Genomic DNA, 15,967 nt, shown 5'->3' with positions numbered 1-15,967 from the left:
TGTAAATAAGTCTGTCTTCTGTTTGACCACTGAATTACAGTAAACCACTGAACCATCTTCAAATGCCACACTAATTTAACTTTGAGTACTGAGAGAATGCTCATTTTGAAAGACACATGAATATATTTATCTCTGAAGATATTTGACGTTGAAGAGATTATATGATGTGATTACACAGTGTTACAAAACTGATGCACAAATACATATTTCAGTGGTCTCAAAAGCACAAGTCTATAAGGGTAAAGCACAGTAGACAAAAATTAGACTTCTATATACAAATGTAGATATGAAAATACCTTGCTCGCCCAGGCATCTTCATCCCAGGAAGTGAGTTGCAATACACGGATTATTTCATTTATCTCAGCACTCATTTTCTCTACTGTGAAATTGCGATTTTTCAAGGCCTCTTCTATTCCCTGGCTTTTAGAATTTTTTGTGGTTACAAAAATCTTCATAGCTGTGAAAATAACAGATTAGGAAAAGGTATAAGCAAGACCCAATCAGTGGTCGAGTTGACCTTCTGCTGTATTTATGTACATTTTCTTTTGCATGGACCATTTTATCTCAAAGAGATTGTATTTTTAATACAAGAAGCACAGTTACTTGAAATTGATTACAGATGTCAAGATTATTTTTAATAAACATAAGACATTGGAACTCCAGTTCCAAACAGTAATTCGAATTAGTATTAGAAAACAAAGCAAAAAATACCTGAAATAAGTACTGGCAATAGCTCCTTCACTGTATTCATGGAGTTTACCAGCATAACCCTGTGCTCCTGGTGAGTTAATTCCTGTTGTCTCTCATCAATCATTTTGGCCATCTTTGTCATTCCTAAAGATTAAATTAATTGGACATTGAGACTCTTGAGACTTCTAAACACAAACAAGGCATAATAATCAATGAAAACAATATTGAAATTTAAAACTTAATTTCTGTATTAGCAGCTGTTATTTTAAACACATTTCAGATACTTCAGAGAAGTCACCTATTCAAAACCTAGTCACACTGTAAAGTAAAATGGACTATTCAAAATTCTTGATTTAAAATCCTATCAATAAAATAAGAAAATACTTGAAATTACTGTTTTAGGACATTAAGTCACTCAATGAACACTGGGAGCTGATATGGGGAGGTGGGGTGTCATCTTTTCTGTTAATATTTGATACATGCCTTAACTGAAGGACAGAAAAAGAAAACATCAGGATTTTGTTTGTTTGCTTTGAGGTTCTACCAGAGGTCGAGAACTGTATTTATTTATACTTCATATTTGCTAGAAATATTTCAGTGCCCTAGAAGCCTGAAAATAATTAAGTTTATTTTAGAACAGATCTGGTTTAAATAGCTAAGACTCGTGAGGTTTACCATACAGTGCACATGGAAACTTCAGACACAGCTTCATAAAAACTTCAGATTAATTAAATTGGTACTGTTGTGGTCCTACTTTCACCTACAGAGCATAAAACTGCAAGGAAGCTGTATATTCCTTGGCTTAATTACCTTTCTGCTGGTTAGCCTCTTAGACATCTTAGCGCTGCTTTCATGACAGCACTGAAAAGTAGTAGGATCCTCAAACAGACAGCATAGAGAGGGAAGCTGTGCAGAACCACATTTCCTTTTAAATGACAAAAGCCTTAGAAAATAATCATGTTCCCCTCTCTACTTTCAACATAAAACCTTTAAGCACTTTCTTGATTTTAAGTGGACCTGCTCATACTCCTATTATTTATATAGTACTCACATTAATGGTGAAGTTCAGATGCCCATTAATATAACTAAATGGAACAACGACTACAGACATTAGGTTTTGTGGGCATGGGCTGCAAATGTTGAGCAGCAGCTAGCTCAGGCAAAGACAGAGCTTCTACAGCATTCAAGAAGCACAAGCTTAACTATTTATTCAGAATACCATGAGTTTAGAGAAGATTATTTGCAATAAAGGTAACAAGCCTACATCTCACTCTAAGAAACTAAGACACTTGCCCAAGACCTCTGTCACACACATGTAACAGCAAATTACGCCTGTGAGGTTCAGTGAAAAGTCCCAAATGCTTGTAACTGAGCCAAACAGAGCAAACTGAAATTGGGGAAACTTCCATTTTAAACACATGAAAGACAATAACCACGGAGAAGCTAAAAGTCTATATACCAAGTTGAAGACAAGTTTCAGGGAAAGAGAAGGTTGCCCATTTTGCTTTATCTTGTCCCATGCAAATGAAACAAAAACTATTTACTTGAAGGTAATTTTTGATGGGAAATAAAAGTTTAGAGAACACTATACCTCCACATGGAACTTGAAAGTTTTCCCACATCTAGAAACAAGCTCAAGTATACACAAGTTAAATAAAAACAGGATAATGTACAAACATATTCTGTGCCATGACAGCTCTTAGTCATTTCATTTATCACCTAGCTACATTACACATGTATTTATAAATTGTCCTAGGTTGCAATATAGATGTAGTTAAGTATTCTATTACCACCAGCTGTGGGCTGTTAGCTGCTATCAGCTGCTAATGACCCACTCTGGATGACAGGCAATGGCCCATCCGTTAGCTGTTACCAGCTGCTAATGACCCACCCCACATGACAAGCAATGAGCCATCAGGGACCCACCGTGTGACTCATGGACTTATCTCATCCCATTGTGAGATGCTCTGCCCAGGAGGGAGGAGCCAGGTGTTCCCACCTGGATATAACCTGGCCTTGGAACTGCCTGAGCTAGCCCTGTCTACTGGGTTCCCAGAGGACCAGAGCTACCACTGGATCTTCCGCTGGAGACTAGACCTTCACAGGATCACCACTTCAACTGGACTACTTCAGTTGGACTGCTACTACCACCCTAACAGGGTGTTAGGTTGTATCTGACTTTGTCAGTGCTTTTTCCTTGTATTATTTCACTTATTTTTAATTTCAATCTTGACTTGTGATCTCCCACTGGTTTGTTTTTCAAACCAATACATAAATATAAGGTACTAACTAGATTCCTGCTGTTTTGATATAAGCATTCTTTAGTTCAGCCTAATTCCAGCACCTTCCTACACTACCACCTCACCTAGATTTTACAGAATGCTTTTGTTAAATACCTTAGCTACTTAATGCTGAAGCTAAAGCATTTGAAATAGCAGATGACATAGACTAATGGTAGGTTTCCTCTATAGCAGTAAAGAGATAGAGACAGCAGTTCCTCACTTACCAATCACTTTCACCACTGAAAGTGTGAGTTAACACAGTGAAGTGACAAGCAGTGAAGGAGCATCAAATAGCAAACAAAGAATTTCTGTAACAGCTGGGCTTTTGTATTATACTTCAAGACAGATATTTCTGCAACCTCATTAAGATGTTAATAAATTACATGTAGCTTATACTCCAAGAAATTCCTACTGGGCCTAACTATTTCAGCCAGTAAAGACATTTTATCAGCTTAATGGACTTTATATCTGTGAGTGCTTAGTTACACAGCTTTTTCTTTTTTTTTTTGTTTTATCCTTATTAATGCATGCGTGCTTCCTTCACAGCATAGGAAAAGTATAGTTCGTATCCCCCACATTGCACATGTCATTTACCAACATCTTTATTCTTCTGCATTCTTAAAAGATACTGTGAAACAGAAAGAGTCATTCTTTCCAACAGAAACTTCCAAAGCATCTGCTTTACCATTGTCTCAACGTTCAAAACTTGGGCAAGGAAGGTGCTGGAGGCAAAACAAAGTAGTGGAAGAGACTATACTTAGTATATTCATGAAAAACTGGAGCAAATCAAACCTGGCCCCAAATTCTTTGTGTATGTCACCAAATCCTCCATTGTCTCTACCACTTCCGCCACAGTCAGATATTCCAATATTCCTTTGCAGACACGGATGATTTTACGGACCTAAAAGAGGAACATTGCATTATTTCTTAGGTAGAGATCAGCTACACTTAAATTAGAAATGCAAGCCTGTTATTAGAACAGTTTAGTTATAGCATTTGCTAACATGACAACTGGCAATCACAAAGGTCTGAGATACTGAATAAATTACCCAAAATGCCATTAGTCAAGTGCTGTAATGATCAAGCTAATATTTAATCAGCTTTCCACTACTCACAAATATAAAATCCTACTTCCAATGTTTTCACTTTGTATGATAAAGGAAAGACAGCATTGAGGAAATAGGTTATAAAGAACTTCATTTATTTGTGCTCTCATGGTTGAAGTTTTCCATTGCAATTTCATCAATAAAAATATTTAACTTAAATCACAAAGCAAAACTACATAGAAAGCAAACTTCTAGCTTTCAGAGGAAGTATCATTCACCATACAGTTTTACATATGGATAAAGCATTACCCAGCGTTCCAGCAGGGAAGATAGATCCAACACCTTAAACTTCCCAGAGAAACTGAAGGCTGTACTTTATTTACCTCTGGACCTCTGCCTCAGCTTAACTTTTTCAGTTCACGTTTGATTCCAAAACAGTTCTCAATCTTCTAACCTCCTGAACCACAGTACTTCTGACAACACTACACACAATTCTTATTGAAGAACAAGTTTATTAACATTTAAATTGTGTCAACCACATGCAGTGTTCAGCACCTAAAAGAGATCAAAGTTTCCTCTGAAACCGATTTCTTTTTGTCCCAATGTTAGTTAATATTGAAACATAGTAGGACAGACACAAGACAAGTACTTGTGGAAAGTCAATCGTTCCTGACTCATGTATTTCTTTTGGTTAACAAGCAGTTGTCAGGCCAGTTCAACACAGCATTAACTTCACAAAAGTCAACTCATTTCCTAAACACTAGAAACAAAGAGATTAAAAGCTATTAACTTCCTTGAAATTGTCCTGTAGCACTTCTATTACAAACCACTTAAAATAATGAGAATCCTAACTGCCACAGAGAAATCCCAGAGCATTCTCTTTTCAGAGGAACATCCTAACAGTACCATGAGCTGATTAAATGAGGCTCATTGATGCTGTGTTGGACTACTCAGAACAGCAACAACAGCAACAAAATTCCATAGATTAACAGATTGCTGCAAAATTAGGATTAACATCAACATTTCTAACAGCATGAGCTTAATTTATTAATTGTAGCATGATATTTCTTTAGAAATGCAAGACTCCACATCCCAAGAAAGAGCATCAAAACTATGATTTGTAAGAAAAAAACCAATTTTCAAACATAAGACATTTAAATTTCCTTGCACCTACAGCTTTTTTTGTCCATATGAGGATAGACAAACGGCACTTCTGATTCAGTTTTTGGCTTGTGCAGCAGCCAAAATGTAGCAACTGTTAGCTCAATCAGAATACATTGTCTGCCTGACCAGCCAGGCAGTCCAAATTTGCATTACCTCCCATGCCCCCAGGCCAGTTAAATTGCCAGAACTAATGAGCCAGGCAAACATGTTAGAAAGTGGCCTAAGGCTTTTCAGTAAAGGGACACAGAAGGATCAGTAATGGGTATAGTGAAGGGAATACAGAAATGCAATAGGAAGATATGACTTGAGATCTGGCCTTTTTGAGCAATAATCACAGGCAACACCTAAAAATTATGTCATGCAAAGATGCTCTTAACAAAACAGAGAAACAAGTCCAAGCTCCTTCTGACAAGGAATGCAAAATGTGCTTCCAATCAAGCTAAAATTGTCAAAACCTCATTAATCAATTCAATAGTTTCATTTAGCTAATTTAGTTAGGATGATATTGTAATTAATAATACTGCTGTGCAGACACCTATATCAGTCATGTTGGGATTCCTACCTCTGCTTCATCGAATGTCAGAAGCAAGTCTGATGTTCCAGAAAGGATTCCTCTTGATCCATCAATGAGATAGTCACGAGCTGGTACTGAATAAGGATCTGCTTGCAGCATCTGTGCTGCCCGAACAAGTTTGGTGCAGGCGTTCTCCACTCTGTGGAAAGCCAGCAGACAACACCTGCTGATTAGCCTCTGTATGTATGACAACAGACTTGATTTATTTTTAACTTTACCGCTTGAATCACTGCAAGCAAACTGATCATTCTACGCCTTTACAGTTTAAAAGGCAAAGAGTACTTATTGTATTTATTCTAACAAGAAAGTAACCAGCAACCATACAACACAATCTTCCTATGGAGGGAATGTTTGAAGGACCCCTTATAGAGATCATAGTACAGTGGCATTAAGGAGCACTCTCAACCCAGCAAAATACCTCACATTCTTCATGACAAGGGCAGGTAACAAAACAATTATTCTTTTAGGACTTTACAACCAAACTGTTAACCTTAATCAGCCCTGTATATGCCTTGTTATTCAAGTAGCAATTGCTACTAATAAATATTAAATGACACGACAGCTACACATTAAGACAAAATGACAGTTTTAAGAAAACTACACAGAGTTTTAAGACTCTGTGCCCTGCTCATTGAAGCTGTAGTCCAGGTCTTCAGAATGTTAACACTCACAGAAAAAGCATTTAAATAACCACAAAATGTAGAGGTAAGGTACAATGTTCAGATGCAGCTTGCAGTTCCAGACATAAAAGCAGAAAGAAGGTTTTGCAAGATGTTACAGTATGTAACTACAGTAACATAAAAGGTACTTACAATAAGAAAATGTAAATTTTCTCTGAAATTAGGTTCCATAAAACCATTTAACACAACGTTAAAATATGAAAAATGGGAAGACTTTAAATGTTTTCATTTCGTTCCCCTATAATTACTTTGTGACACCTTAGGAAAATACAAAATTCAGACCGCTTCCGCATTAGCTATACTACTCATGACTGTAGTTATTGACTCCTCTGACTGTGATATTTGCTCCATTGTCTCCCATGTCCTTTAAGTGTAGTGTAACACACAGGCTCTATGCATGTGAGTGCCATATGCTCATTCAATAACATGAGGTTCCAACAAACATTAAACACTTTTATTACAGCAATGCTACCTCTTTACCATCACTTTTACATGCTTGTCACATAGCCCATTTTCTACTGACCGCTTGGGTACTCCTTTAGTGTGTACCCAAGGACTTTTAGTTAGGTCCTTTTGGTAACTTACAGTTATCCCATTTTTCTCCCCTATGTTCTTTGTTAGCACAAATATTAGAACTTAATGGTTACATCTACATTTAACTAGTAGAAATAAGACACCCATTACAGGAAAACACACTTTTGCCCAGAAAGCAAAGTTTTCAGCTAATAGGTCCCTAGAGCAGATCAAATTGGACCAGCTGCTCTATCATAACATGCTCTTTTTGTGAGACATCTGCTTATCATATCAGATGGCAGGAAATCATAAGTGAGCAAGAAAATGCAGAAGGACTTCAAGGAAGAAAGTAGAAATGGTCTGCTCATTACTATGCAATGCACTGATTTGTATTATCAAAGTCAACTGACTTCACTAAATTAGATTTCCGTGCTGGCTTCTCACATTCATTCTTTTCAACACTGCCAAGAAAGGGATTAAACAAATCACCTATTCAGCCAGCTTAGAGCTATAGGCTCAGAAATACTTAATTTCCTACAGTTTAATTTCATGGTTATCTGTTTAATACTAATAATTATCTCAAGGCCAGCTGTTTCATTTGTTAAGAAAAGAATTAACAAATGCATATTACACCAGAAGTCACCATAATTAATGAAAGTAATGTTTCTAAAGTTTAAACTTTTCTAAAACTTTCTTTTTCTAAAGTTTAAAGTTTTGACAGTTGAACCTCTTAAAGGTAAATGTGAATTTTAACAGCATGATGCCTATTTTGTATAAACTTCCCAATGCACTTAAAATACTTCAGGAGTGTAAGCTATGTACAAGAAAAGCATAGTGGTGTTCGAAAATCAGACACACTTCATCCCCTGCAAAGCACACGTGCTAGGAAGCAAAAGATTAGGTAAAAAAAGGTATTAATTTATCTTTCATTAAAAAAACCACAACCAGCCAAAACAACAACACAAACAATCAAAAATCCCTAAAAATATTCGTTGCAATGAACCACTTGTTCTATCACAAGAATCAAACATGTTCAGAAGTTTCAAACAGAAGCTCATTGCTATGGTCAAGTTTCTAATTTCTCTATTATATTGCAACAGAAAAAAACCAACAACATAGCTTTACTAAAAAAGTATTTTTATTTTTGTGGCATGATTACAATAAAGCTATCTTAACACAAGCCAAATTCTTTGTGGGGAGGACACTAGTCACAATATTTCTAACCATACTATTTTGGGCAGTCAATCAATTCCATCACTGTTAAATGTACTCCTTCTAAAACACAAGAAAACAAAAAGTAGCTTATGCTAAACTATCATTTTAGTTTTTAGGATTGACCTCTGCTTCTCCCAGAGTTTGTTATCCAGTTTAGCTGCAACAGTTTAGATTTACCTGCAGTTCTAGAAATATTAAGTAAAAAGCAAATATTTTACATTGACAATAATTTGTCAATACAGGCACCAGCAATGCAGCTACAGCTTGGCAACCAAAATAATGTTAACATAAAACAACATTATTGCTTGATTTGTTAAATGAGCTTGTGCATTCAAGTTAAACATAAATTTTTATTCTCAATGTAAACAAATTGTATAACCCTGTTCTTTGCCTAGAGATTGCAATTCTTCCCTTCTTTACAAGAGAAGCTTAACAAGTAATAGGAACACATTGCAAAACATGATGTAAATTACATGCATTATTCATACTACCCAGTGATAAAGACAATTAAGATAAAGAACTCAGCATTTTTTAACTCTAAGTCAACAGTTCCAATGTGGCTTATGTCAGTAGCACGTGAAGGGATGCATGATAGCTTTTCAGCAGCCAGCAAGTTATTTTGCTGCACAATCACACTCCTAGTGAAAAGCTTTACAGATTACCATAATATAAATTCATTATGAACCCTCAACACCAGCATCAAGGCCTTCAAAAGAATAAACAGATCTTCTCTCCATACTCCAAGACTGGTCATCCTTTTGAATGGAGGATACGAATAGGGAATGCAGTGCTAGCACATGTGTATGCTTCTTACCCATCATCCATGTGCCACTACAAATTCTGCTGGAGCACTCCCTTAAAAAGGAATGCCAATTCCTGAACTAATGCATTAGAAACAAAACCAAGAAAAGACCTTCATCTGCTTGAATTCTTGCATCTAAATTCTGTCCTTTACAGCAGTAAAAGATAAGGCTCCCTTTGCTGTTACTATCACTTGTCCCCATAACCAAGATACCCATGACAACACACTCCACAGTGTTAACAAGAAACTGCTAACATATACTAATTCATTTTAATATAAACCCCAGATTAACAAAAGCCCACATACAAAATAGGTTATCACACATGAAGACTATTGAACATTCCTAACTCGTGTTACTGCATCTAGGATAGTAAGTACTATGCCAAATGGGTGTCATTACTCTGACAGACAGCTTTGGTTCCTATTTTACAAATCATAGCTCAAGCAGTCATGAATTGCTGCAGAAAAAGTTCTTGCACCCAGCACAAAGTAGTACTATTCAGTAGTGCTTGTATCACATTTCTCCAGCAATTTAATTATTGAAGTCTTCACAATTTGCTACATTTTAATCAAAGGCTGAACATAGTACAGCAATTTTAAAAATATCTTTTCTTTAATCCCTTACTTGTTTAGGTGAACAAGAAGCTGGAAATTAACTAAGAACTCCACATATCCTAGAAAATGAGCGCAATCAAAATTACAAAATTACATGCTTGCATACAGTTCATCAAGATGCAAGAAAAAAGCTTTGATCTTATTTCATTAAATAAACACTGCCCTCAAAAAAATCGAACCCCTCTACAGCCACACAAGATCACACACCAGGGACACAGCATGATAAATACTGCAGTGGATTGTATCAAAGGCCCATTTAGCTCAGTATCCTGTCTCCAAAAGTAGCTGCAAGTAAAAGCCTAGGAAAGGTTAAGAACAGGATAAGCATTTATCATACTTCCTCTAGGCACTCTCCCATCCTTCAACTATTTTCAGTTCTTGGGATTTCCTGCATTTTGTCTGTTTGATAACCCACAATGGATTCCTCTAAATACTTAGCTATTAACCTCCAAACCCACATAAAGAGTTTTAACAGTACAGGACTAGCTGTATAAAGAATCTCTCCCTACTGCTGGCTTATAAACTAGTAGCTTAAAGCAATTCCCCCGTCAAGTTCTTGCACAGGAAAATTACAAGTTTCTATCTTTTCCATGCCACTCATACTTCCTTAGACATTGTCAGGGCCTCAATCCCTTCTGTCACTTACCCCAGGCTGAAGAATTCCAGCCTATTCAGCTTTGCCTTTTACAAAAGTAATTCCATGCTTTTGCTCTCCAAGCCCTCCTATGAGCATTTGCCAGCACTTCTATAGCCTTTCTAAAATTCTGTGACTACCAGTGCCTGCAGTATTCAAGCTGTGGAAGAAAAATGTATAGTGACATTTTGATCTCTTCTTCTTTGATTATAAACCTAATATTTTATTTAGTTTTTGACCACTATGAACAGGTAAGGATGCTCTCACCAATGTATAACAGCTCCAAGACATTGCTCACTACTGGTAATGGTCACTTCAATCATCCTGTCTGACACTAGACCTACTGCTCTCCCAAGTGCGCATACTTTCAGATATTTAAAGATAATTTAATCCACACATAACAAGTCACTTCAATTAATAAGGTACTGTAATTTCCCAGAGTCATCCATTAACCTCTCTGCCCTGCATGAGACTTGGGGTCATCAGTAAGTACTTCTGCCTCATGAGTCAGCCTGATCTCCAGAGCATTTATTAACATTGTAAAAAGCAAAATCCCAACTGAGAGCTTCACAGTCCTACTGACTTCCTACTGCCATTGTCAGGGTTAACCATATAATTTTTCTTCCACTTTCAATTTTCTCTTTTTCATACAAAAATTTTTCTAATTACCTTGCAGCTACTTCACTTCCTTAAAAGCCTTTAGACTCTGCCAAGTTTAGAAATCAGTGTATAATGTATCACCTGGACTACCCATTCCCCTGTTCGTGATACTTCTAAGCACACCAACAGATTTTTAGGGCAGAAGTTCCCTCCACAGCAACACTATTGATTCACCCAAAGCACAGCATATATAGGTGGAGACTCTCTCTTCTCTAATACAGAATTTCTAATAATTTGCTCCAAAAGTACATCAGCCCTATAGACCTCCTGTTCCCCAGATTTCCCTAGAAAGTTTCTCAGGCTGTAGCATCACTTTGATTGACATACTGGTGGTCTCAAGTGACAGATTACTTCACTAATAATTCAAATATTTTGTTCTTGAATTCATATGCTAATACCACCTATTAAGCATTATTTTAGTTACTCATTTTGTCAGCTTACAATGCAATAAACTAAATCCTTTTTCACTGCCTAAATTTCTCTTTAGACATCACCTCCCTTCTCCCTTTTATTATTTTCCCAGTTGTCTCAATGCTTTCTTGTTTTGACTATCTGCCTGTTTGGTGTTTGGAAGTAACAGTAAAATATTCAGTAATTCCATATATGGGACAACACTAACAAAGAGGTTACTGTAGGCAGTAGATTGTAGAGCAAGTTACTTCAATAGAACTCTGCCAGGTGGCAATAAGCAGCTTGGGAATTCCACAACAAGGTGTGATGTATCATTTTTAAGGCTTAAGCCAACAGAGGGAGAAAGTCAGTTGTCCTTTACACCAAGACATAGAATTAAGAATATCTGCTGTAAGTGGACTTACTGTCTACTACACTGTCTGCAGTAAGTCACTGCTCTTCAAATGTCTCGTAGTTCCAGGCAGTTATACTATCGCCTGCCTATACTGACAAATTCACATTTTTCCATCAGCCAAATAAACAGAAAAAGATTGAGACACCACACTGTCTCTGACACTGTTAGGGAAACCTACAGCAGCACACAGATAAGTACCATTATTACTCTGATTTATTTTTGTATTATTTTTAAGGGAGAAATACCATATATACGTACTCATGTATACAGAATGTAACAGGATAAGTCACTTCAGCCAAGAAGGTTGTTCCTGACATTGGAACAGGTTTCCTGTACCCACAATACAAGATTTACAATAAAACTCAATTACTTGATAAATGCTGGTGGCATATCCCTTTTCAAGATCTGGTCTTCTGTTGTCTGCACAGTCTCTTTTCCAACCTGCAGGAGAAAAAAAGACACACTTAAGAATCAAAATTTCAATGTCAAGGCCAGATAAAAGCAAACAATGAAATAACAACAAAAATGCTTTGCACTAATGACAGCTCCTTTCACCAGGTCCTTGTTGCTGTGTCTACATTTGAAACCACTATATACTGTGGTTAACTTAATGCTTTAGAAATTAAGTTGTTCCCTATCAACATCTCTACTAAATTAAATGTGAACACACAAACACACACTTTTCCCTCTTCCCACTCTCCACAGGAATTATACTATTTTTGTCCTGCACTTAGCGTAAAAACTTAATCACTGAACTCTGAAGGTTTCCCTCCGTCCTAATCCCCACAAGTCAGAAACCAAGTTCAAAGATAAAAAAATTTACCCACCTTTTGCTAGTCAACTTAGTCTATTAGAAAAATGCAGTTAATTACTGAGAATACAATCCCCCATCCACACCATCCTTTAATCTGCAAAAAATAATTATGCAGAAGCTAATAAAGAAAAAGATCTGGAGTTTTCTATACACTAGCTCTTGTGTTACACAATAGAAGTCTTTATAATTGGTAGCTGACTCTCTGAACTGTGAGATCACCAACTTGACAAAATATTTCCAGCTCCTTTGTTCGCTGTATTTTCCAGCTGAATAAGCTATTCAGAAAGGCATCACAAAGCAGAAGGTCTTTAAACCAGACACTACTTTGTGTTAAGAGCTGCCAGACCTGCTCAAGCTAGACAAGATAGCCCTGAAAATCCCTGATCAGCTGGTGCTTAAAGACTCACTGGGTTTGAACAGAAGATGTAGTGTGTCAGTATGCACAGCACTTGCCAATTCTAATGCCATACAGCCTTGCACAACCCCTGCTTCATTGCAAATTTTTGCTGCTTGCCAAAAACCGTGTCTCCCTCATCTGGTCCTTTTCAGAGGAACTTCACAGAAGTACATTGGCCTGAGTATTTTATTTGCTTCAAACAGATTCAGCCTGTCCTGCTTCACTTTTTTAAAAATCTATTAGTACTACACTCACAATTAGTCACAGAGTAAGTCACAAAAGTAATGAAAGGAAAAGCAAAAAAAGTTAAAGGTCTTGAATTTTGTGGCAGGGTTCTGTCTCTTGTGCTCACAGTAGGTTCCCCAACAGTCATGCACCCTCCCAGTGCACAGCACTGCTGCCTTGCTTTGACTCCTGACCTTCATGGCAATGCCTCAGGAACATGATTCTAAATGTATCTCATGACCCACCAGAGAGTAGGCCTGCTTTGTTCGAATTATTTCCACTGCACTCATTAAACACATGCTTTATACTTCTCACAAGTTTGCATGTACATGTGCATGATCAAGACAACACAAAAAATTGAGTAATTCCCAGTAACTCTGGATTACACATCATTAGACAAAAGACTGTCACCAGGTGAAAATGAAGAGCAATACTTTATTTCCAAGAACCATGCCTTCAAGATTTATTTTCTTGCAGCTGCACCCATCTGCATATAAATGAGTACACTGAAAAAAGTATATTTTTAAAAAACGTAGAAAAATTAAGCTTACAATTGTCATGGGCACTTCAAGTTGAAGTCATTCTAGCAATTATTATTTTATATTGACCAGGCATATTAGACCATAAAAAAACAATTTCATCACTCAACCTAGAAAGGATGAGTCTCTTCTATAAAAGGATAGATCTAAGTTCACTACTCAATGAAGCATTATCAACTAATTGTAGGCAGATGCACACCTACTTTATATACCTATAGGTGCACATATATATATGGACAATTTTTGCTATAGCTAGCTAGGATCTTTAATCTTCAAATGAAAGTAACATATAGGATATGAGTCAACTCCCCTCCTGTTGTTTGGGGAGGTTTTTAATCTTAAACTGTCCTAAACTCCAATGATGTTTCTCTTCCAAGTCCATCCATATCCCCAGCACTGTATACCACAGACAGACCACAAGATTTCAAGCAGTTTCTGTGATGCCTCAATGTCGCTGTTGGACCACTAGCAGAGTGAAGAGTCAAGACCTCTCGAGTGCTAGAAAAAGATTTGATTTTATTATTTATTAACATTTTATAATAGACATCAGAGGGCCATTCGGATTGGACCAATTTCATCCTTCCCCAGGGACTGATTGGTCCAGGCGTGAACCGCCTGTATCCAAAAGGTGTTTCAATAACACAAAAAACTTTATTTATAAAACACTGAAGAAGAAAAGTTCCCATGGGAAAGGATCTGTTGCCACAGCTCAATTAAAAAGGTCCACCATCTTTCTAGTAAAAGGCCTTTGAACCTTATTTTAAGCACCAATACAGGATAACTGGTGAATCTGTTCAAATATAAAACCTTGTTGGCATAGCTGTTATTTAACCAGTCCAGTTGTTATTCCTGGTTACTCTTTGCAGTTGTAGCCACATTATAGAAACAGCATGTGAAGAGCAAATGTACTCCACATAACATTTAACAGGCAAAGTCTCCAAACATGAAGACACATTCATGAGTAAAAACATGTATCCTCAAAAAGGTTTAGTGGGTTTGCCCTTCAAGCTTTGTGGTTAGGGGTTTTTGTTGCATTGTTTCCTACTTAGATTTCACAAGATCCTGTTTCTTCAGACTGACCTTTACATGGCCTAAGCAAGTTTTGGACACACTGCAGTGTAACGCAAGGTAACTCAACTACTCTCTCTACAATCCAATACCAAGAAAACGAGGATTTTTTTTCCCCCTTGAAGATGTGGTATCTACACTTTCCTTATTTCAAACAGGCACTTTGTCCAGCTTCATGCTAATATAAAGCAACCATCTGAGAAACATGTATTTTATTTCTAGCCAACAGTACACACATAGAAAAAAACATGATTCTTACTTGGGTTTTACATAGTCTTACCTCCTAAGATGATCCTTCCTTAACTAACTGGGAAGTGCCAGAGTGATACAAGGCTTCTGCTATTACAGAATGTTGGAGTGGCAATTACTCATGGTTCCAAAGAAACTGCCCTGACTAACACAGTAAAGTGACTACAACTTCCAACACTGCACATTACAGAGTAAAGGAAGCCCTCAAGCAAACCTTACCAAGACAGTTTCCTAGTTACAACTGCTACCCACAAACATTAACTTCCAAACTCTGGAGATTAGAGACAAATCAGCTGAATAAAGAGTGAACTGTTTTTCTTCTTGCTTCCTGCTCAAAAAAGCACAGAACAAGAGGCAAAGTCAAGAAATTTAAAGGAAATGGGACACACACAGGTCAGAGGGCATAGACGGCCACTGAAAAGCTTTCTAGGAATGTAGCTATAAAGCAGGAGGAAGAGATTGAGGTTTTCTGCTGCTTTTGGCTTTTAACCTTGTTTATAAATCTCCTGCAAGTCCTATCTGCCACTAATTAGTAGAAGACCAGTATGCTTCAAGCTTTCTGATGTGGAGAATTTTCTCCATGGAAAAGAAAGAAGAAAACATTTTCCTCAGGCCAAGTTTCTTCCCTATAACCGGTTTTGCAGTTTATCATTCTGCTTCTGCAGGAAAAACAAGACAATGTCCCTTGCCCACCTTCTTAGCCTGCTGGACATATCAAACAACAGCTGTTCAGTGAGGAGAAATAATTTCAGCTTCTGTAACTCTACAAGAGTTTGTTTAAACAGACACCACAAGCACCCAGTAATATCTAGCCCTTTTAACTTCTGCAGTTTGAAAGTACAAACTGCATGTATCATATCAAATAAAACAGACAAATAATTAAGATGGGAGTTCATTGTTTGAGGGTCATTTATTTTATTTATTTTTTTAAACAAAGATTCTCCTGAATGCCTATGTTGACAATACCAGTTTGACAATTTGCCAAAGGGTGGAAG

General features: G+C 37.0%; 1 protein-coding gene across 4 annotated transcripts in view; it reads right to left on the bottom strand.

Annotated features, from left to right (window-relative positions):
* The window catches only part of VCL (vinculin), a 57,782-nt gene that overhangs the window by 25,894 nt on the left and 15,921 nt on the right, over positions 1 to 15,967 (bottom strand). For all 4 annotated transcript variants that reach the window (XM_085065572.1, XM_085065574.1, XM_085065575.1 and 1 more), the window contains exons 2-6: positions 12,051 to 12,121; positions 5,745 to 5,895; positions 3,765 to 3,873; positions 712 to 834; positions 297 to 457 (exon numbers count right to left, since the gene is read on the bottom strand). In XM_085065572.1, coding sequence (XP_084921698.1) covers positions 297 to 457; positions 712 to 834; positions 3,765 to 3,873; positions 5,745 to 5,895; positions 12,051 to 12,121 — 615 coding nt within the window. The remainder of the gene's footprint in view (positions 1 to 296; positions 458 to 711; positions 835 to 3,764; positions 3,874 to 5,744; positions 5,896 to 12,050; positions 12,122 to 15,967) is intronic.

The sequence above is a fragment of the Lichenostomus cassidix genome, chromosome 6 (assembly GCF_008360975.1).
Source record: "Lichenostomus cassidix isolate B80296 chromosome 6, HeHo_3.0, whole genome shotgun sequence".
In the NCBI taxonomy this organism is placed as follows: Eukaryota; Metazoa; Chordata; class Aves; order Passeriformes; family Meliphagidae; genus Lichenostomus; species Lichenostomus cassidix.
Note: the sequence above shows the minus strand (reverse complement) of the source record. Positions and strands in the feature narration are given on the sequence as shown.